At 41.2% G+C, this 23,481-nt stretch overlaps 1 protein-coding gene across 1 annotated transcript in view; it reads right to left on the bottom strand.

The window, feature by feature from the left end:
- LOC112256047 (potassium voltage-gated channel subfamily H member 1) overlaps positions 1–21,482 on the bottom strand; it is an 85,632-nt gene extending 64,150 nt beyond the window's left edge. The window contains exons 1-9 of the mRNA XM_042328315.1: positions 21,470–21,482; positions 21,115–21,238; positions 16,766–16,872; positions 16,247–16,375; positions 15,844–15,962; positions 15,057–15,224; positions 14,112–14,336; positions 4,183–4,340; positions 2,812–3,083 (exon numbers count right to left, since the gene is read on the bottom strand). Coding sequence (XP_042184249.1) covers positions 2,812–3,083; positions 4,183–4,340; positions 14,112–14,336; positions 15,057–15,224; positions 15,844–15,962; positions 16,247–16,375; positions 16,766–16,872; positions 21,115–21,238; positions 21,470–21,482 — 1,315 coding nt within the window. The remainder of the gene's footprint in view (positions 1–2,811; positions 3,084–4,182; positions 4,341–14,111; positions 14,337–15,056; positions 15,225–15,843; positions 15,963–16,246; positions 16,376–16,765; positions 16,873–21,114; positions 21,239–21,469) is intronic.
- Between the last annotated feature and the right edge of the window lie 1,999 nt (positions 21,483–23,481).

Genomic DNA, 23,481 nt, shown 5'->3' with positions numbered 1-23,481 from the left:
TCGCAAAACACCAATCTCAACATCAACAGTGAAGAGGCGACTCTCGAGGCGAAATTTTTATTGGCCAGTCTGAGATATGGCTTTTTCTTTGCAACTCTGCCTAGCAGGCCAGCATCACCGAGTCACCTCTTCACTGTTGACATTGAGACTGGTGTTTTGTGGGTACTATTTAATGAAGCTGCCAGTTGAGGACTTGTGAGGCATCTGTTTCTCATACTAGACACTCTAATGTACTTGTCGTCTTGCTCAGTTGTGCACCAGGGCCTCCCACTCCTCTTTCTATTCTGGTTAGAGCCAGTTTGTGCTGTTCTGTGAAGGGAGTAGTACACAGCGTTGTACGAGATCTTCAGTTTCTTGGCAATTTCTCACATGGAATAGCCTTCATTTCTCAGAACAAGAATGGACTGAGTTTCAGAGGAAAGTTATTTATTTCTGGACATTTTGAGCCTATAATCGAACCCACAAATGCTGATGCTCCAGATACTCAACTAGTTTAAAGAAGGCCAGTTTTATTGCATCTTTAATCAGAACAACAGTTTTCAGCTGTGCTAACATAATTGCAAAATAATTTAATGATCATTTAGCCTTTAAAATTATAAACTTGGATTAGCTAACAAAACGTGCCATTGGAACACAGGAGTGGTGGTTGCTGATAATGGGCCTCTGTACGCCTGTGTAGATATTCCATAAAACATCAGCCGTTTCCATATACAATAGTCATTTACATTAACAATGTCTCCACTGTATTTCTGACCAATTTGATGTTATTTGAATGGACATTTGCTTTTCTTTCAAAAACAAGGATATTTCTAAGTGACCCCAAACTTTTGAATGGTAGTGTACATTATAAACTTTAATTCGTAGGCTAGGTTGTGTCAACCTCATAATGGGTATAGGGCAAATTTGAGTATCATGTAGTAGCCTACACCTATCGATGTTAGATTGAGCTGGGTGAATGGAATATGAATGACAGTCATTCAACATGCTGTAATAGAAATAAGACCATGCCTTCCCTAATCTTGAAAGGCACCAACCGCCACTGACTGCCTAGTATATTTCCCCAGGTTCTCCTGCTGCTGCTACTCCCCCACTGCTACTACCACAACTGAGAGCCAATGAGCCTGATGGTAAAACAATAACGTGTCTGCTCTATATTGCATGCTTCTGTCTGCGTGTGTCAGTCTCTGGCTGTCTTTAGAAGTAACCTTACTTGAATAGGATGGAGGAAATTAAATGGATGGATGGAATACAAAAGGATGGATGGGGTACGATCATTCCCTACATCTTTCCATAACCACTTTGACAGATATGATATTCATGATTATCAGAGTTACAGTAACAACAGCCATTTTGTTGAAGAGATTGAGAGATACAGTAAGGATGAGACAGATGAAAGACTACTTGAATCTCATCAAACCTGAATTACCTTTTCAAACAGCTCATGAGTGGCAGACGCATTACTTGCTCTATACAAATTGAAGAGTTTAGTTCCAAAACACTATATCCACCAATTTTTCACATGTGTGTTTTTTCATCCGAAATGAATGGGGAATGGGTACCTTCATGTTTGTGGAAAAATATTACTATTCTCAGATTTTTTTATTCATAGATTTTGGATTTTTGTGTATTAAAATGGGTTTTATTGCAAAACGCTATATCCATTGTTTAGCTGGAATGGAATGTTCTTATCCTGTATATTTGAATGTGATATGTTGATTTCTCACCTAGCTTTCTGAAAATGAATTAACTAACTGTAAGTCGCTCTAGATAAGATCATCTGTTAAATGACTAAAATGTCAAATGCAAATATTTTACATACAGATTTCATATTACTGTACTGATTCTTTAAAAATATATATTTTTAAATATTGATGTCACAAATGTATCATTTGTACAGTTCTTTATTAAAAATGTAGTTATTTGTCACATTTCGTTTTGCAACAAAACATGATTATTTTTCTCTCTGAAAAGAAACCATCAAGTGATAGATTTCAAACAAATACATGTATATCGTTCAAGAAGCCCATGCCATGATTAGATGGTGAAAAAACACACCAATCTCTTTCAAAAGTTGTAAAAAAATATATATGTATTTACCAAAATGTCTGAAAATGGATATACAGCACTTTGGAATGAAACTCTTCAAATGCTCATGCCTTTGTTATGTAAATATAATGATGTGAAATTGTGTTAGAGCATGGTTTTGAGGACGATAGAGTATTTGATGTGCTCCCTGTTTCCTGTCTAGATAGAGTGCAGGGTCATCGATGCAGACAGTTTAAGGGGCTATGAGCTGATGGGTTGCTCTAATCAATTCATATTACCAAAGCAGTGCTACTCCAGTGTTTCGCTTATCTATAACCAATTAATTCAATTCTAACAACAACATTCCATCATGAGAAATGAGAGGGGCTCATTAATTAATTCATTCATAATGCTACCACATGGGGAAAATGCCAATAAGGCCACAGAGGGCACTTAAATCAGTGTTTCCTAAACCTCTCCTCGAGTACCCACAGCCAGTCCACATATTTTATCAAATAACATTTTATTTGTCACATGCGCTGAATGCAACAGGTGTAGACCTCACCGTGAAATGCTTACTTACAAGCCCTTAAACAACAATACAGTTCAATGTATTCCAGAACTATCACAGCTGTTTCAAATGGCCACCTAAACCCCTCATTACCCAAATCAACTGTGCTAGTTCTGGAATGCATCAAATGTGGACTGGCTGGGGTTACTCCAGGAGAGGATTGGGAAACACCACCTTAGATCATGACAGAAAATCATGTAGTCCCATATACTTACATCCAATCATCATCATGGCGACAGCGAAGATCTTCTCTCCGTCGGTGGTGGGGGCGATGTTTCCGAACCCTATACTGGTCAGAGAGGTCATGGTGAAGTATAGAGATGTGATGTAGACCGAGTCTTTGTTGGGGCCGCCCTCCCACTTCCCTGTCCCGCTGGCGTTGAAGCGGTATGGCGAGCCCACTGTCTCCCCCAGCATGTACAGCCAGCTGTCTGTCCGCAGGATGCCTGTCTCCTCGTCTATCACCTCATAGTCACCGATGCTGTACCTGTTATAGTTAGTCAAGATTAAAAGATATTCAGCAACTCTTGGTAGGACAATGGAGGTCTGCTACAAAATTGCATCCTTTTTATTGTTAAAGCCCAGTTAGACAAGAACCAAAACCAGGTAGGTGCTGTACCTGTTAGGTTGAGATGAGAAAGAGTTCATGTTCAGGTTTAGGGTTCAGGATCAGGTTTAGGGGAAAGGGAAAGGACAGCGTTAGGGTTGCCTCTACCACACAGGTTAGAGGTTTGTTCACTTTGCTTAAGGGAGTAAGACGAAAGTTACAAAACAATGCGGGTGAGAAACAGAAACATACTTCTCCTTCATTACACTATCAACACTACAGAGCATGACAGTTTTTAAAGGCAGTGTTTCGCAATTCGTTACTGAGTAACTCCCCAGTCATTTCACTTAGCATTTTTGTTCTAATCCACCAATAGCAACTTGTAAACTAATCCACAACTAATCTTGTTGATGAATTAAATCAGGTGTAGTAGAAAAAAGCATGCCACAGTTGGGGATCAGAAAGGAACGGATTGAGAAACTCTGAAGGAATATGCAATTAACAAATACAGTAGCCAGATTGTTTTGGCCATTGTGATAATTTATATGAATAATAGGATAAAATTTTATTTGCATGTTACCAACATAATGACTTCATATCACATTATTAACTCCTATAACAGGTTTTGCCAACTCTCTCCTCGGGGACCAACAGACGGTTCACATCTTTGTTGTCTAATCGTCAAGCTCTTGACAAGTTAAATCAGGTGTGCCAGTTCCCGGATAAGAGAATTGGGTACTGTCATAACCCATTAAAGGTAGACTCAGCGATATGACGAAGATGCACAAAGTTAACAGCATAGTTAGTCAATTTCCGCAACAACTAAGAGTGTTGAAGCACAAGGCTAAACTTCTCTGCTATTTTGGTCCCGTACCTACCACGTTGTAACAGCGTGAAGTGAACCCCTGCACATGCACAGATACTTTGTGTGACTGTGTGAGAGCTGTGCTATCGCAATGTCTGCGGTGCTGCTCGTGTCAACGTCATTTCACTGAGTCTACCTTTAATATACAGTAAATCAGTCTTAACAGAACAGTACCAGATGCAGGCCAACCAGTGGGCAGCCAGGCCGAAGACACACACCAACAGGACGAGGACGGCGGCTCCATACTCAATGTAGTGGTCCAGTTTACGGGCTACTCTGCCCAAGCGCAGCAACCGGACAACCTTCAGAGAACTGAACAGACTGCTGATCCCCTGAGAGAGAGAAAGATCAGCAAAGGTTGACATAATGTTTACATTCTATGGAAACTGAAGGGTGGACCTGTAGCTTAGGAGCCATTACTCAAAGTATGAACAAACCTAGAACTGCATTCTCGTGAGACTGAAACATATCTCAACATGTTGACAAAATGTATGTGTCTGTATGCATGTACTATTCTCTCAACCAGGATAGTCCACTCTATAACATTTGCCACTGTTTCCCAGGGAGTCCTTGGATACTGAATGTGTGTGCTGGCATCAAGAAGTCTTTCCTAGACGTTAGTAATATTCATGGGATGTTATGACTATAAAATGAGGGTGTACTCAAGCAGCTGTGATACAAGCCATAGACTTGCACCCAGTCGATATAACCTCACACTGAACTTGTAGCATTCATTTACTGTAAGACAACTAGCTAGGGTCTTTATTCATGAATTCAATAAAAACACCACTGCCAAGTTCCAGGGGTAAATCTGAAGGAAAGAAAGACTTCCTTTGGAGTCATATACTCGACACAAAAAAATATGATCTAACACATTAGAGATGTGACAGAAATCAACATGTATTCCATTCAACTCACCATCTGTGATTTCTATCTGAATCATGAACAGAGTACAGAAAAAAACATGCATTTGTAAAAACAGGGTGATACATCACACAACATGTATTTATATGAAAGACCATATTGTTTATGTCAATTTATGTAAATCCATTTGAGTGGAGCATGTGTGTGTGTGTGTTTAAGTTTGAACTTATCCTGGATGACACAGCACATACAGTCAACTATGTGTCTGTGTTTATCAATTGCAAATGTGAAAAGAATGTTTTATCATATCATTATAATCATATTTTGACCCAAACCAACTCAATCAAAGTGGGTTTGATAACGAAAGGCCTACTTGAGTGACAGCTCGACGGTTCCAGTTCTTCACGTTCCACAAATAAACACAGACAGAGGAGGGGGAGGGACCATGCAAACAGAACAAAACAGGGGGATGAGGAAGAAAATAAAGACGTGAGTATGATCATACAGAAGAAAAGTAGACATATAAGAAGATAAAACCATGATGACTTCAAACATTCATACAAATTAATAGGTAAATCATATTCGTGTAAAAAAGGATAATGTGATGGGGGGAAAAAAGACAACAGTTCAGAGACACCAAACCAAATCTCCTCAGACTTTTTTTGAATGACTACTGGGGTTTATTAAGCTTGGTGGAATGTTCAGAGCGTTGCAGTGGGCCACACTGGATTTACTGTATCCGTTAGACCATTGTTTGCGGCAAACATGTTGCTTAGTAACAATTTCAGTTGAAAGATTTGAATGAATATTCCAGAATGTTACAGTGAAGCTGCAAAAACATACCTCCTTTTTGTAATTATTACTGTGGTTCTTTAGCTATCAACTGAAAAAACCTTCGCTATTCCTACTACATGTAGAAAAAGCCTACATGGCCACTTGATTATTTGTACTGACAGTTTAGACCTGAAACAGACACTTCCATTCGTCTCACACTACCTCAGACTGTTAGCTAGCGTTAGCAAATGTTCATAGCTGACATAAAACAAAGGAAATGTGTTAGCTAACGTTTGCTACTATTTACCTTACTGAACGCATATCAGGACAACTACAAGTAGAATAAGCTGTCCCCACTTCAGAGGAAACATTACTTAGTAATACTATACTTATTGCCTGCAGGTAGGTATAATGCAGAGTCCTTTATAATGTTATAATAACTCATATGGCTTAATGAAAACTTCACATATATTTTATCAAGCCTATACAGATACTTCACAAATCCTTTACCAAGCCTATAAAGATTCTTCACAAATCGTTCATAAGCCAATGTACAACCAGAAGTACAAACATTGCTTGATGATCAACTTCAAATAAATGACATGACTTCCCAGTAATACAGAAACGAAAATGTTGTTTTCACTGTCCATAGCAGCTGGCTGGACAGAACCTAGTCAGGCTAACAGAAAATGTCCTGGTGTCTGTCAGCTGTCAGCATTAACCAGGCGCTGAGAAGCTGAAAGACTAGAGGCTGACAAAGTGCTGTACGTGCAGATACAACAGACTTGGTGCAGCTCACAGCTTTCTTAGGATCAGCTTGTTAAGTACCACTGCAGCACTTTACACCACAGCCACGGCCTTCATCAACTAACAACTCACTAAATGGATGCGTTTGAGCGACACATCAGGACACTAAACTCTCCAGTTTGGTTTGCCTAACTGGCAGCTAACAGCAGCAACAAGCTCTAGCCCTGTAGGGCCTATAGTGTTCATGTGCATGCACGTGTGTGTGAAGGGTGTGCACATTGTGCAGTGCATGCTAATAATGAAGGTGACCTGAGTAATCAATAGGCCTAGAATTGTAACGTTATCCATCTCTAAATCTGTTTAATGACCCCTCCGTGGTACACTGACCCAGAGATGCACTAAACGTTATAATTCACCAAATAAAATGGTGCTTAAATAGCATTTAAGTGCCTTTACCCTCTATTACAACCTGTGCTTTCACATATCCAAATCCTTTAGGGCCGTATTCACTAAGAGTCTCAGAATAAGAATATTTAATAGATTTCAAAGTCTGATGTGTTTCATTCGATGTTGCTAACCATTAGAGATAAGCTACATAAAAAAGAGAGGTCATTTACCCAATAAATGACGGGGAGTTTACATATAGAGTGTGCAACTCTATTTGAATAGCTTATAGTTTATTCGCCGTTAGTCAGCACCTCTACATAAAATCATTTTCTCTGTGTGTGCGCCAGCTCATGTCTTTTATTCGACTATCCATTATTTGTATTTTTTTAATTGAACCTTTATTTAACTAGGCAAGTCAGTTAAGAACAAATTCTCATTTACAATGACGGCCTACCAAAAGCCAAAAGTCCTCCTGCAGGGATGGGGGCTGGGATTAAAAATACAAATAAATGAAATTAAAATATAGGACAAAACCCACATCACAACAAGAGAGACAACACAACACTACATACAGAGAGACTTAAGAGAACATAGCATGGTAGCAACACAACATGGCAACAACATGGTAGCAACAACAACATGGTAGCAACACAACATGGCAGCAGCACAACATGGTAGCAGCACAAAACAGGGTACAAACATTGTTGGGCACAGACAACAGCACAAAGGGCAAGAAGGTAGAGACAACAATAATCACGCAAAGCAGCCACAACTGTCAGTAAGAGTTTCCATGATTGAGTCTTCGAATGAAGAGATTGAGTTAAAACTGTCCAGTTTGAGTGTTTGTTGCAACGCGTTCCTGTCTCTAGCTGCAGCGAACTGAAAAGACGAGCGACCCAGGGATGTGTGTGCTTTGGGGATCTTTAACAGAATGTGACTGGCAGAACGGGTGTTGTATGTGGAGGATGAGGGCTGCATTATATAACTCAGATAGGGGGGAGTGAGGCCTAAGAGAGTTTTATAAATAAGCAACAACCAGTGGGTCTTGCGACGGGTATACAGAGATGACCAGTTTACAGAAGACTATAGAGTGCAGTGATGTGTCTTATAAGGAGCATTGGTGGCAAATCTAATGGCCGAATGGTAAAGAGCATCTAGGTGCTCGAAAGTGACATATCCATAACCTGAGCGGAAACCAGATTGCATACCAGAGAGAATACTATAGACATCAAGAAAGCCAGTCAGTTGATTATTGACAAGTTTTTCCAACACTTTTGATAAACAGGGCAGAATAGAAATAGTCCTATAACAGTTAGGATCATCTTAATGTTCCCCCTTAAATAGAGGACTAACCGTGGTTCCCTTCCAAGCAATGGGACCCTCCCCAGAGAGGAGAGACAGGTTCAAAAGGTCAGAGATGGGCTTGGTGATTATAGGAACAGCAGCCTTAAAGAAGAAAGGGTCTAAACTCTCTGACCCAGATGTTGTTAGGGGGTCAAGTTTACAGAGCTCCTTTAGCACCTTGGACTCAGTGACTCATTAGAGAGACATGGCACTGTTTCAACCCTAATTGTCTGTGGGATTGATTGATTCTCTGTGAGAAACTTCCGAGGTGCCTATTTGGCTTGATTTGGGGAAAGGTAAATGGAGTGTATTGATTATAGAGCAATCTATAGCATCTTAAATTATAGAATCTTAAATTACTTCGGGGTGAGGGTGCAGCTTCCTGTTCGGTGGGAGCTCCATTTGACCAATATTTGACCAACTACGTAAGATTAGACAACACACACATATCCAAGATTTAGTCATTGTTTATGTGTAGGCCTATGTACATATTCATCTGCATAGCCAAACAGACAATCACACATTAGTTAGCCAATGGCCATACATCATCTTCCTGTCTAATGCTTATGGTTTCACTGGCTAATGTCTACACAGAGCTCATTGAGCCAGTCTTGTAATACCTGCCTAGCTGTGTTGTGCAGTCTGTGTTTAATCCAGTCCTATACCCGCACCCCTGGACAGCTGTACTGCTAATGCTAACCACTACACTGAAGCTCATTTAATCCAGTACTGTAGCTGCACGCCTGGCTAGCTGAACTGCTAACACTACAGCTACACTTCGAAGGCTACGTTAATTCTAGTTCTATTGCTGCAGATGCAATGCTGGCATCTATCCCCTCCACCAGAGATCTCATTTCCATCATGACAGAAGAAATCCCGAATCCCCCTGATACAAAATTACAGCAGATGTCAAACCAGCCATACAAAAGCTATTTTAGAAAAGGGAAAAACGATTGAAATGGGATGAAAAAGAGAAAGATAATTTATTGTTTTGTTTACTCTCCTGCTTTCACCTTGCCCGTCTAGAAACAAGCAATCCATTTCACTGCACTTCAGTGAGACGTCAGTCTCCAAACCATATGCTGTACTGACTGCTAAGGGTAGCATTCACATGTAAAACACATGAAAAAAATGAGAAGCAGTGGCTGACTGACTCTTCCAGTGGATTAGCATTGGACTGCAGACTCCTAGCCTGAAAATCCAGACTGAATTAAGCTCTGTTTCAATCCACCATTGAAATGTGATTCAGTCTGGATTTTGAGGCAAGCAGACTATTTTCTCCCAGCTCCATTTAATGAGAACTTCTTCACAAGGTAGCACTGGGGGTTCTGGCGGGGGCAATGGGACTAATTACCCCGCTGTTCTCTAACACTTCCACTGAAAAGAAAAATGAAAGTGAGCCAGCTCACTAAGAGAGGAGAAGAGAGTGACAGAGATAGAGCGCGCTGGGCGAAAGACAGTGAGGTTACCCACACCACACTTGAGCACCCAGAGAGAGCTGTGTGAAGGCCTCTCTCTGCAGGCAGCCAGGTCAAAACACATTCAACAGGAAGTCTGGAAACTCAAATCCAAGACTTTCTTCAAAGGCCACAGACAGAGCCATGGAGAAGAGATAGATAGGCATAGAAAGCTATAGAAAGTTAACGTCTGCGGGCAGCCAGGTCAAACCTCAACACAACGGCAGCAAGTCATGAATCTCTCGTGGACAGATGCAAGTAACATAACTGGTATCGTAGCGTCTGTCAACAGACTGTGTGGGATTTGACGACTAATGAGGAATTTTTTTACTTCCCTGCTTTTGCTTCTTGTTCTAGTATCTTTTCTAACACGTCTCCCCCCAGAAATGAATCGAGCATCTGACATAATTATGCAAGACATTAGTTCTGGCTGTATGAGATTATGAACTCATAAATATCTGGAACTCACACCCAATACACTCTGGGACTTAAAATATATCTGAGTCATCTTCAAGTATGTATCTACAAGGTTGGTGTCAATTCTACTTCAATTCATATAAAAAATTAAAGTCCAATTCCCATTTTCCTAATTGAAAAGCAATTTCAGTTTACTTCATGAATTGACTGAATGGAAATGGAACCCAACTCTGTTTATCTGTGCCTCTGAGACATGTTTACCTGAGACTTACAGATCTGAAACAGGTCTTTCAAAATCTACACTATACAGTATATCCAAAGGTTTGTGGACACCCCTTCAAATGAGTGGATTCGGCACTTCAGCCACAGCCGTTGCTGACAGGTGTATAAAATCGAACACACAGCCATGCAATCTCCATAGACAAATATTGTCAGTAGAATGGCCTTACTGAAGAGCTCAGTGAATTTCAATGTGGCACTGTCATAGGATGCCACCTTTCCAACAAGTCAGTTCATCCAAAAAAAGTATTCTGCCCTGCTAGGGCTGCCCCAATCTAGTTCAATCCATTTTTATTTAACCTTTATTTAACTAGGCAAGTCAGTTAAGAACAAATTATTATTTACATTGATGGCCTACCAGGGAACAGTGGGTTAATTACCTTGATCAGGGGCAGAACAACAGATTTATACCTTGTCAGCTAGGGGATTCGATCCAGCAACCTTTCGGTTACTGGCCCAACGCTCTAAACATTAGGCTACCTGCCTTCCCAGAACAGTGGAGGCTGTAACAGCAGCGAAAAAGGGGGACCAACTCCATATTAATGCCTATGATTTTGGAATGAGATGTTCGATGAGCAGGTGTCCACATACTTTTGGTAATGTAGTGTATTTATACCTCATAACCATGGGGTTGTGTGACTACTGACACACTACTGAATTCTCTGGTAAGGAGACTGAGTAAGCAAGGCACTTCACATACTGAAAATGACAGCAACGCTATATTTTCTTTCCGTTCAAAGATGATCTTCCTTTTCCTTGAATTCCCTTACTATCTCTTGGTGAGCAGCTTCTGGTCGAAAACGTGGAGAAGAGGGACTCAGAGAACCGCAAAACCCAGAGAGGCCTTTAGCTACACAGCCACACACACACTAAAAACAAAGTCACTCACACACACACGCACTAGAGGTCGACCGATTAATCAGAATGGGCGATTAATTAGGGCCGATTTCAAGTTTTCCTAACATTCGGAAATCTGTATTTTTGGACACCGATTTGGCTGATTAAAATATATATATATATATATATATTCCGCATTCGCGGAAAAAGGACTGTCGTTGCTCCAACGTGTACCTAACCATAAACATTAATGCCTTTCTTAAAATCAATACACAGAAGTATATATTTTTAAACCTGCATATTTAGCTAAAAGAAATCCAGGTTAGCAGGCAATATTAACCAGGTGAAATTGTGTCACTTCTCTTGAGTTCATTGCACGCAGAGTCAGGGCATATGCGATAATAATAAACGTTTTGTTTTCGAAATTATAGTTTATGGATTTGACCATATTAATGACCAAAGGCTCGTATTTCTGTGTGTTATTATGTTATAATTAAGTCTATGATTTGATATTTGATAGAGCAGTCTGACTGAGCTATGGGTAGGCAGCAGCAGGCTCGTAAGCATTCATTCAAACAGCACTTTCGTAGATTTGCCAGCAGCTCTTCGTTGTGCTTCAAGCATTGAGCTGTTTATGACTTCAAGCCTATCAACTCCCGAGATTAGGCTGGTGTAACAGATGTGAAATGGCTAGCTAGTTAGCGGGGTGCGCGCTAATAACGTTTCAAACGTCACTCACTCTGAGACTTGGAGTAGTTGTTCCCCTTGCTCTGCAAGGGCCGCGGATTTTGTGGAGCGATGGATAACGATGCTTCGAGGGTGGCTGTTGCCGATGTGTTCCTCGTTCGAGCCCAGGTTGGAGCGAGGAGAGGGACGGAAGCTGGTATAGAGAGAAATAGTCCTATAAATACTATATTAACTGCAACCTAAAACCTCTTACCTTGGAATATTGAAGTCTCATGTTAAAAGGAACCACTAGCTTTCATATTTTCTCATGTTCTGAGCAAGGAACTTAAACATTAGCTTTTTTACATGGCACATATTGCACTTTTACTTTCTTCTCCAACACTTTGTTTTTGCATTATTTAAACCAAATTGAACATGTTTCATTATTTATTTGAGGCTAAATGGATTTTTATTGATGTATTATATTAAGTTAAAATAAGTGTTCATTCAGTATTGTTGTAATTGTCATTATTACAAATACATTTTTAAAAAATCGGCCCGATTAATCGGTATCGGCGGTTTTTTGGTCCTCCAATAATCAGTATCGGCGTTGAAAAATCATAATCGGTCGACCTCTAACACACACACACACTGACAACGAAGTCACACACACACACATGCACACTGAAGACGGAGTCACAAATCAAAACCAACGACCAGCATAATAACTCTATACGGCTGCCATAAGACAAATGAACGCTGACAGGTTTGTGACCCTTCAAATGGAGCCTGATGTCCAGTAACATACGCTGGTTAACAGGCTGAACTCGTCTATAGACACACACACAGCCTGACGTCCAGTAATATAAGCTAATATAACAGGCTGAGCTCATTGGTTCTGTGGGAGAAACTGAGAAAAGGCTGTGTTGGGTGTTTCTGGAGGGCGGGTAAGGACATTAAGATTAGGACATTAGCTGCTGTCATTAGCCAAACATTAATTATATAATCAGACAGAAAAGGAAAAGCTCAATGGCAGCGAATCAATATACAGTGGGGCAAAAAAGTATTTAGTCAGCCACCAATTGTGAAAGTTCTCCCACTTAAAAAGATGAGAGAGGCGGTGAGATCTTGCGTGGAGCCCCAGATCGAGGGAGATTATCAGTGGTCTTGTATGTCTTCCATTTCCTAATAATTGCTCCCACAGTTGATTTCTTCAAACCAAGCTGCTTACCTATTGCAGATTCAGTCTTCCCAGCCTGGTGCAGGTCTACAATTTTGTTTCTGGTGTCCTTTGACAGCTCTTTGGTCTTGGCCATAGTGGAGTTTGGAGTGTGACTGTTTGAGGTTGTGTCTTTTATACTGATAACAAGTTCAAACAGGTGCCATTAATACAGGTAACGAGTGGAGGACAGAGGAGCCTCTTAAAGAAGAAGTTACAGGTCTGTGAGAGCCAGAAATCTTGCTTGTTTGTAGGTGACCAAATACTAATTTTCCACCATAATTTGCAAATAAATTCATTAAAAAATCCTACAATGTGATTTAAAAAAAAAAAATTCTCATTTTGTCTGTCATAGTTGAAGTGTGCCTATGATGAAAATTACAGGCCTCTTTCATCTTTTTAAATGGGAGATCTTGCACAATTGGTGGCTGACTAAATACTTTTTTGCCCCACTGTAGCTCACTGTGTTTAGACAACTAGACTACTAATGTAGAACATGGGGCTGGTAGTGGTAACACCAGGGTTGTGGGTTAGATCATGGGGCTGGTAGCGGTAACACCAGGGCTGTGGGTTAGATCATGGGGCTGGTAGTGGTAACACCAGGGTTGTGGGTTAGATCATGGGGCTGGTAGTGGTAACACCAGGGCTGTGGGTTAGATCATGGGGCTGGTAGTGGTAACAACAGGGCTGTGGGTTAGATCATGGGGCTGGTAGTGTTAGATCATGGGGCTGGTAGTGGTAACACCAGGGCTGTGGGTTAGATCATGGGGCTGGTAGTGTTAGATCATGGGACTGGTAGTGGTAACACCAGGGCTGTGGGTTAGACCCCCACTGGGGCCACACTGACTGTTTAGTATGTGTCGCTGTTCACGCATCCTCCAGAACAGGAGAAATTCTACACAGAACCGAGACCGTACTGCTTTAAGTTGCACATTTCTACATATCAAAAACTCAAATTAACTCAACTATTAAAGCTGTAAAAGCTAAATTACCAATATATTGTCAGACCCGATTAACTTTGTCCACATTCTCGAAGGCGCTAACGAGGTCATAGGCCAGGCAGTAAAACAGGTTGATGATGAACACCCACCACACACACACACAGTACTGACCTCGTCCACATTCTCGAAGGCGTTGATGACGTCGTAAGGCAGGCAGGAGAGCAGGTCGATGACGAACCAGGTCTTCAGGTAGTTCATCCTGATGAGCTTGGGGTCAGAGATGACCTCTCCGGCCGGGCCCACGAAGGTAGTGTGGAAGTTGAGTACAATGTCCACCAGGAAGATTACGTCTACGATGCTGTCCACCACCAGCCACGTCACGTTGTTCTGCTTGGTCTGATAGTACAGAGGTAGAGTAGAGAATCTTTGTTATAGTAGAGGAGAGCATCTGTGTTATAGTAGAGGAGAGAATATTTGTAGAGCAGTATAGTAGAGCATCTGTGTTATAGTATAGTAGAGAATCTGTGTTATTCCCGAATGGCAATTTGCTTTAGCGTAGAGAATCTATATTACCTCCCCAAGATTATTAGCATACATGTATTTTTTTATGCATCCTTGAGGACAGGAGAGGATCTTTATTATTGTAAATTAGAGAATCTTTCTTAGACCATAGAGATATAGGTCCCACTTCAAACAAAGCACAACATATAAAGGCTTTATAAAACATACATAAAGCCTTCATAATCACTACATAAATGCTTCACAAAACATCTATAAGAGTATGTCATACTGTGTTTAAAAGGGTGACATAACCATTCCCACTGAAGGGTGAATAATCAAATGTGACACAAAACACTTTCTATGTTTATACACCATTTATAGAGTCATGACATAAGCTTATAGATGATTTGTGAAGCCTTTATGTAGTGCTTATGAATCATTTATGTATGCCAAATAAAGCCTTTACAAGTTGTACTTCGTTTAAAGTGGGACCGAGATATATAACACAAAATAGAGTGGTTGATGTCAAACACCTGCATAGCTCTAGACAGAATATGCTGATAATGGCAGCCATCTTGGTCAGGGATAAAGTATATGTCAGTATATGGTTCACACCTTGAAGGAGACGTTGTAAGGAACCATAATGGCCGTGTAGAAGGTGAGGATGAGGATGACCCAGTCCCATGTGGTCTTGAAGGCGCAGTAGTGGAGGATGATGTGGGGCGGCGTCTTGGGCGTCTCCTGTTTGTACTGGGGGAGGATGTCTGAGCCCAGCTGGAGGACCTGCAGATTGTATATCTTTTATGAGTTTGATGGAATAAAATCAAAGAAGGGTTTGGGGTAAACCAAGAGGTTACAGTTCACTGTAACACACACAGTGAAATGACATTGCCACCAGCAGTACTGCAGATATTGAGATGAGCGAAGATGCAAGGCACACGATATCTGCGCCTGTGCACAGGTTCACTTCATGCTGTTAAAGCGGGGTAGCCAAGGGCCCAAAACAGAGAAGTTGAGCCTTGTGCTTCAACGCTCTTAGTTGTTGCGGAAATTGGCCCACTATGCTGTTTACTTTCTGCATCTATGTTATATCGCTGAGTCTACCTTTAAAGGTTGCTTAGATATTGTTACATCCATATATGTGTGTGTGTGTGTGTGCATCTATGTGTTTGTAAATGAGTGTGTGTGTGTTATCATTTCGTGCATCTCTATAATCACAAAAAAGGACAGAGACAAATGGATTCACAGCACTGGCGCACATGCCTCCACCGTAACCAAATGGAATGACAATGGTGTGTGTCATTCCACACACTCACACACACACACACGCACACACACACACAAGCCCTAGCTTTATCAGTGTAGTTATAAACACGTACAATAGACATAAATATTAGCGTACCTCAGCTAGGCGGGAGTGCTTGTGAACGTTCTCTCCCTTGTGTACAGTAGGCTGTAGCTGCTGTAACACCCCTCTACTGCTGGTCAGAGCACGAGTTAGCCGGGCAAACTTCCCCCAACCTGAGAGCACGAGGCAAAAAAAGGGTTTTGGGATTAGTACAAATAATGTACTAAAGGTAGACCAAGATTGAACTTATTAACTAACCAGAGTGTTATTATTAATAATGACGTGTTTAGATTAAAAGCAGCACCCTGATGAGGGCTTTAGACGAAACACATCAGGGTTACTATAATACTTTATTGTAAAAAGTAGTTAGGACTCATCTGTAGGGGACGATCCAAGGGGACTATCCAAGTAAATGTGACCACATCCTTTGTTGCCACTTACAAACTCTGTCACTCACCTTTTGAAGTTTCATCTTCTATTGGTTGTTTAAAGGCTGTGATGTCACTGAAGGTGCACAGAAACAGCACCACTTTTTCCTGTTCGTTTCGTATAGGGGCTATCTTGACAAAGAACCATACCGGCGTTCCTGAGATGAGAGAACATACATTATTATAGGGGAATACAGCTGTCAACAGAAACGTGTTTATTAAAAAAGCACATGGTTAAAACTGGGCTCAAAGACCCAGCTCCCTGCTGGCGGCACGAGGAGGTATGACTGGGCCCTTATTCATAAAGCATGTCAGAGTAGGAATGTTAATCTAGGATCAGGTCTCCACTGATTCATTATGACCTACAAGGCAACACTGATCCTAGATCAGCACTCCTACTATGAGACGCTTTATGGCTACGGCCCATGATCTACAGGGTTAGTACTGTCCCAATTGGCGATGGAACAGCATTGTACATATTCATAAAAACATGGCAGAATACATTAGCGTGACAAGAGGCTGTTTTTTTATGTTAACTTGGTACTTACTGTTTTTTTTATACATTAGTATTTCAAATGAGTTCATCTCGTAGTTTTCAAACGTTAGCCGTACTTTCTCGCTAGTATCCTTGTCTGTGAGCTCCCCGTACATGAAGCTAGAAACACAAAAGGAAAACAACACTATTAATTTCTTATGTCCCCCAGAAGCATTCAAAAACAAGAGCGTAGACATGTTAGAATGCTGCAACGAAGTAAAATTAGTCTCTTGAAATGCCTTATTGAGGAGGTCAAAGGTGTGTGTGTGAAGTGTTTATCAATGTTTTTTATGATTTCAGATCACTGCATTGTTTGCGCAATCTTCTTTATCTGTTTCTCTTACAGTACCAGTCAAAAGTTTGGACACACCTACTCATTCAAGGGTTTTTCTTTATTTTTACTATTTTGTAGAATAATAGTGAACACATCAAAACTATGAAATAACACATATGGAATCATGTAGTAACCAAAAAAGTGTTAAACAAATTAAAAAATATTTTAGATTCTTCAAAGTAGCCACTCTTTGCTTTGATGACAACTTTGCACACTCTTGGCATTCTCTCAATCAGCTTCATGAGGAATGCTTTCCCAACCGTCTTGAAGGAGTTCCCACATATGCTGAGCACTTGTTGACTGCTTTTCCTTCACTCGGTCCAACTCATCCCAAACCATCTCAATTGGGTTGAGGTCAGGTGACTGTGGAGGCCAGGTCATCTGATGCAGCACTCCATCACTCTCCTTGGTCAAATAGCCCTTACACAGCCTGGAGGTGTGTTATGGGTCATTGTCCTGTTGAAAAACAAATGACTAAGCACAAACCAGATGGGATGGCATATTGCTGCAGAATGCTGTGGTAGCCATGCTGGTTAAGTGTGCCTTGAATTCGAAATAAATCACAGACATTGTCACCAGCAAAGCACCCACACACCATCACATTTCCTCCTCCATGCTTCACGGTGGGAACCACACATGTGGAGATCATCCGTTCACCTACTTTGCGTCTCACAAAGACACGGTGGCTGGAACCAAAAATCTCAAATTTGGACTCATCAGACCAAAGGACAGATTTTCACCGGTCTAATGTCCATTGCTTGTGTTTCTTGGCCCAAGCAAGTCTCGTCACCTTATTGGTGTCCTTTAGTAGTGGTTTCTTGCAGCAATTCCACCATGAAGGCCTGATTCACGCAGTCTCCTCTGAACAGTTGATGTTGACATGTGTCCATTACTTGAACTCTGTGAAACATTTATTTGGGCTGTAATCTGAGGTGCAGTTATCTCTAATGAATTTATCCTCTGCAGCAGAGGTAACTCTGGGTCTTCCTTTCCTGTGGCGGTCCTCATGAGAGCCAGTTTCATCATAGCGCTTGATGGTTTTTGCGACTGCACTTGAAGAAACTTTCAAAGTTCTTGAAATTTTCCAGATTGACTGACATTCATATCTTAAAGTAATGATGGACTGTCATTTCTCTTTTCTTATTTGAGCTGTTCTTGCCATAATATGGAATTGGTATTTTACCATATAGGGATATCTTCTGTATACCACCCCTACCTTGTCACAACACAACTGATTGGTTCAAACGCATTAAGAAGGAAAGAAATCCACAAATTAACAAAGTACACCTGTTAATTGAAATGCATTCCAGGTGACTACCTCATGAAGCTGGTTGAAAGAATGCCAAGAGTATGTATACTTCATAGTGTTGACGTCTTCACTATTATTCTACAATGTAGAAAATAGTATAAATAAAGAAAAACCCTGCAATGAGTAGGTGTGTCCAAACATTTGACTGGTACTGTACATGTTTCAAGCAGACCACCATAGTCCTTGTGCCCAAGAACACCAAGGTAACCTGCCTAAATGACTACTGACCCGAAGCACTATTGCACTCAACACTGCAATTTCCCACCTGGACAAAAGGAACACATATGTAAGAATGCTGGTCATTGACTACAGCTCAGCATTCAACACCATAGTGCCCTCAAAGCTCATCACTAAGCTAAGGACCCTGGAACTAAACAACTCCCTCTGCAACTGGATCATGGACTTCCTGACGGGCCGCCCCCAGGTGGAAAGGGTAGGCAACAACACATCTGCCACGATGATACTCAACACAGTGCTTAGTCTCCTCCTGTACTCCCTGTTCACCGATTACTGAGTGGCCAAGCACGACTCCAACACCATCATTAAGTTTGCAGACGACACAACCTTGGTCGGCCTGATCACCGCCAACGATGAGACAGCCTATTGGGAGTTAGTCAGAGACCTGGCAGTGTGGTGCCAGGATAACAACCTCTCCCTCAGTGTGATCAAGACAAAGGAGATGATCGTGGACTACAGGAAAAGGAGGGACGAGCACACCCCCCCGACAGGTCTGTAGAGGAGCAGGTTGAGAGCTTCAAGTTCCTTGTTGTCCACATCACCAACAAACTACCATGGTCCAAACACACCAAGACAGTCGTGAAGAGGGCACGACAACGCCTATTCCCCCTCAGGAGCGTACGGCCCAGTTCATCAGTAGGGCCAAGCTTTATACCATCAATGACCTCTATACCAGGCGGTGTCAGAGGAAGGCCCTAAAAATTGCCAAAGATCCCAGTCACCCTAGTCATAGACTGTTCTCTCTGCTACCGCACGGCAAGCGTTACCGGGGCGCCAAATCTAGGTCCAAAAGGCTTCTTAACAGCTTCTACCCCCAAGCCATTTGCGCTGCTGCTACTCACTGTTTATTGTCTATGTACAGTAATTTTACCCATACATACATGTACATATTACTTCAATTACCTTGACTAACCTGTTTTTATTTTATTTAAACCTTTATTTAACTGACTAACCTGTTCCCCGGCACATTGACTCGGTACCGGTACCTCCTGTATATAACCTCGTTATTGTTCTTTAATTGTTGCTCTTTTATTTTATTTTATTTAGTAAATATTTTGCTTAAAACTGCATTGTTGGTTAAGGGTTTGATAATAAGCATTTCATGGTATGTTCTACAGGTGTTGTATTAGGCGAATGTGACAAATACAATTAGATTTGATTTTGTTGGCACAAAGATCCATTTTAATTATCTGATAGTCAAAATATCCATCTTCAAGATACAGTAAACATGTAGCACACACACACACTGGTTTAAAACACTCTGGTCTCACACCACTGATTGCAACCATTGCAGCCATTTCAAAAATAGCTCTTTGGAGTTGTTAGCTTTGAACAACATGGTAATTATAATGAGACTGTATCTTGGGGCCTGCTCGCAAGGATCAAGGTGCAACGGCTCCCAAAGACTGTTGGCTTCATCTGAGAGCACTCCTGACAGGAACATATCTCAACACACCATGTGCCTGCAGACTGGGTTGTCTTCATTAGGGCACACAGTAGCATAACGTTTATGCAACAGAAAATGAACAAAAGCGTTTCTTATTGGACAATAGCTGCTATGATGCGACATCTCCTTAAGACTGTTGGCTTCATTCTGACAGGAACATGTCGACACATCACGTGCCAGCATGGACAGATTTAGCAGATTCAGACTGAGGTTCCCAGCTGGAATTGCCAGACAGTAAACAAAAAGGGGTTACCGTAAGGTTCCAGAATTGTTGTGTCTGATTCACACTATAGGGCCGACCCAAACCACACTGTGCTGACTCAGATGATTTATTTTTACGTTGTCCTTTCCAACGCAGTTCCAGCAACTACTTACAAACTCTGTAACCAGGCCAGCCCAGTACACCTTGGTTTGGTCCAGCTTGGGTCAATAGTGTGAAAAGGGTATTGGTGGCAAGTTATCAGTTGTTTTTGTATGCAAGATGTTCTTAATGTTCTCAGAACTTCAGTTTGAACTTACAGAAGGGAGTATGGTACCTTAAATGTGAAAAGGAAAACAATAACTGCCTCCCAGCGATGATCAAATGTGTAAAAAGGGCTCGAAAACACCCACAATGTTTCGCACAACAACAACTAATGCAGAGCTCGCCAACATTGAACAAAGTCACTTTTGGAGAGTCTGAAGAGTGATTTCAGTCTGTTTGATTCTTAATAGGGGTTTATTTCTTCTTGCTTGCTGGCTGGGATAAAAACAGTGGAATTAGCTGTAAAGTATGGCCTTTGGTTTGGCAGGGAAAGGTGATTCTTTTGTTTTCCTCAATTTTTCTTTTCAATGTAATTTTATAATGCTGGTGGGCTGAAAAAAGGAATCTGGTGATTTCATCTACAGTATCTGAAAATAAGTATGTTAACAGGAAATATGGAGTAAAATGAGCTGAAGAAGACAACAAAGAACCACAACAACACCCCAGTGTTCATTGTTGCTGTTCAATAAATGAGATAAAAAGAGATGGAAGGCAGTGTGCTGCTCTTCTACCTGCATGTGCTGCTCTTCTGCATGACTTCCGCCCTGTGGTACCCCGACAGCTTGCAGAAGCCATCGTTGCTGTAGACGATGGGCCAGTCCACGATCTGAGCATTCCCAAGGACAAAATTGGTATCTGTCAAAGATGAGGGGGAACAGAGAAGGAGGTAAGGCTCACTCGTTGGTGATTGGTCACAGTTATCTACAACACATTGCGCTGGATGGGGATAACAGTGGAGCGGGATTGGGATAAATTGCATTTCAGTACACTTATGATTAGCAACTGAACTCAAATAAACAATTTGGAAAGAAAATCCAAATACATTAATTAAATAAAAAACTGAAGTGAAATGGTGTTGACACCAACCCTGGGTCGACATCGACAGGCGACAGCACAGTCATATCGCACGATGGAAGCCACTGCAGTACAGTGTGAAAACAGAGCAGCAGAATAATCCTTCACATACGGGCACTGTACTCAGTCTCAGACCATCCTTACCATTAATGCTGAGTAAGTAAGCACTGCATGTGGGGAGGGTTAGTGTCTGTTAGGCTTGAAGGGGTATACATAAGTCATAATGCCTACGTAAGCTGGACATAATGCCTACGTAAGCATTGCATGACACCTCTGGCTTTATTTTGACAGCACAAAAATGTGAAGCTTGTGTTAAAAGAGATGTGTCACTCCCAACACTGGCAACAATGGCATCTATTTCAAAACCACTCATTGTACCTATGAGAAAGTAGAGATAATCCACGCAGGGGTTTAAATCAAACCGTGTTGATTTGGTTTGAAATAGATAGCTATCATGCTGAGTATTTAAAGTGATACCATTTTTAGCAATGTCAAAATCTCACTTCACATGTTCTTTGTATACATGCACAATTGATGATTTCTCACAGTGAACATTACTTTAACCCTCTGTAAGAAACTAAACGTAGACATTAAAGGTTGACAAATACTACCAGCTGATTATAAAATAGAATGATTTGTTGTGTTCTTTCCCTTGTGTAATGTAATACCCCTTCAGATATAGGACTACAGCTATTAGTTCGTATACAGAACGGCATAGAAACGTCTGTCTGTCACCAGCCAGAGACTCACTGAAGCTTACTACAGTGCGTTGCTATGCTGACGATAGTGTTTCTATGCAGCTACATAGCACATGTATTATATCACATTTGTCTGAATTATTGCTTTTGGGAAGGGAGGAAAAGCAAGCTCTGTCAAAATACAACAATACACGACTCAATGTGACGAGGATCAAATTGGTTTTTGATCCGTTCACAAATGATTGACATAGAAGTCAGGCAGCTACGGAGCGTGGAAAGCACCTATAGGTTTAACCATAGTCTATTAAATAACTAACGAGTCAACTTAAATGCACAGAGGAATGGCTATACTCCACAGACATGTGGTTTAATTGCTGTGTTCCACCAATTGTTTATGGAAGAGAAGATACAGTGGCAATTCCAAGGATATTTATGACAAAGGATTATAGAAAACTCCCAAATCTTAGGGACAAAATCCTGATTTAACCTATTGCTGACTTCAGCACACAAAGAAAGAAAAACATCAAAGTCCAAGCCACACATTCACACCACTGTGCAGTAGTTACATCCCTGTCTCTATAGGAGTTGGGTGTAATAACTATGAATACACTGCATTTTTAAGTCATTCAGCAGATCCTCTGATCCAAAGCGACTTATTGGTGCAATTAGGGTTAAGCACCTTGCTCATAGGCCAAGAGATTTTTCACTTAGTCGGCTCGGGGTATAGAGCCAGCGACCTTTTGGTTACAGACTCAATGCTCTTAACCGCTAGGCTACCTGACGCCTCACTGCACTGCCAATGATCTCTGTTCACAGGAAACTCTTAGCTTCACTCCAATCCTCTGAAGTAACACACACACAGGCGTGTGCACATGCACACTATCTCTCTCTCTCACACACACTTAGAATCCAGGGAAAGTGGGAATAGGAGACGAATATTGTAGCTGTTTATGTGGAGCCTCAAGAGTTACACTGACATAAATATTTCATACCATAAAAGATTTAAAAGACATGCTACATGCTTCAGTTCTGTCTCCTGGTCTCTAACTCTCTGGAGGATTCTGGCCTGTTGGCTATGAGATTAGGTGATTGACTGTCTCTCACACACAGTATATAGATTTGATTTATTTTTTATAAATTGGTTCCTCCCACTATTTTACAGTGGTTGGTTCCAGCTCCCACTATTTTACAGTGGTTGGTTCCAGCTCCCACTATTTTACAGTGGTTGGTTCCAGCTCCCACTATTTTACAGTGGTTGGTTCCAGCTCCCACTATTTTACAGTGGTTGGTTCCAGCTCCCACTATTTTACAGTGGTTGGTTCCAGC

Source organism: Oncorhynchus tshawytscha, linkage group LG01, assembly GCF_018296145.1.
Source record: "Oncorhynchus tshawytscha isolate Ot180627B linkage group LG01, Otsh_v2.0, whole genome shotgun sequence".
Taxonomy (NCBI): Eukaryota; Metazoa; Chordata; class Actinopteri; order Salmoniformes; family Salmonidae; genus Oncorhynchus; species Oncorhynchus tshawytscha.
Note: the sequence above shows the minus strand (reverse complement) of the source record. Positions and strands in the feature narration are given on the sequence as shown.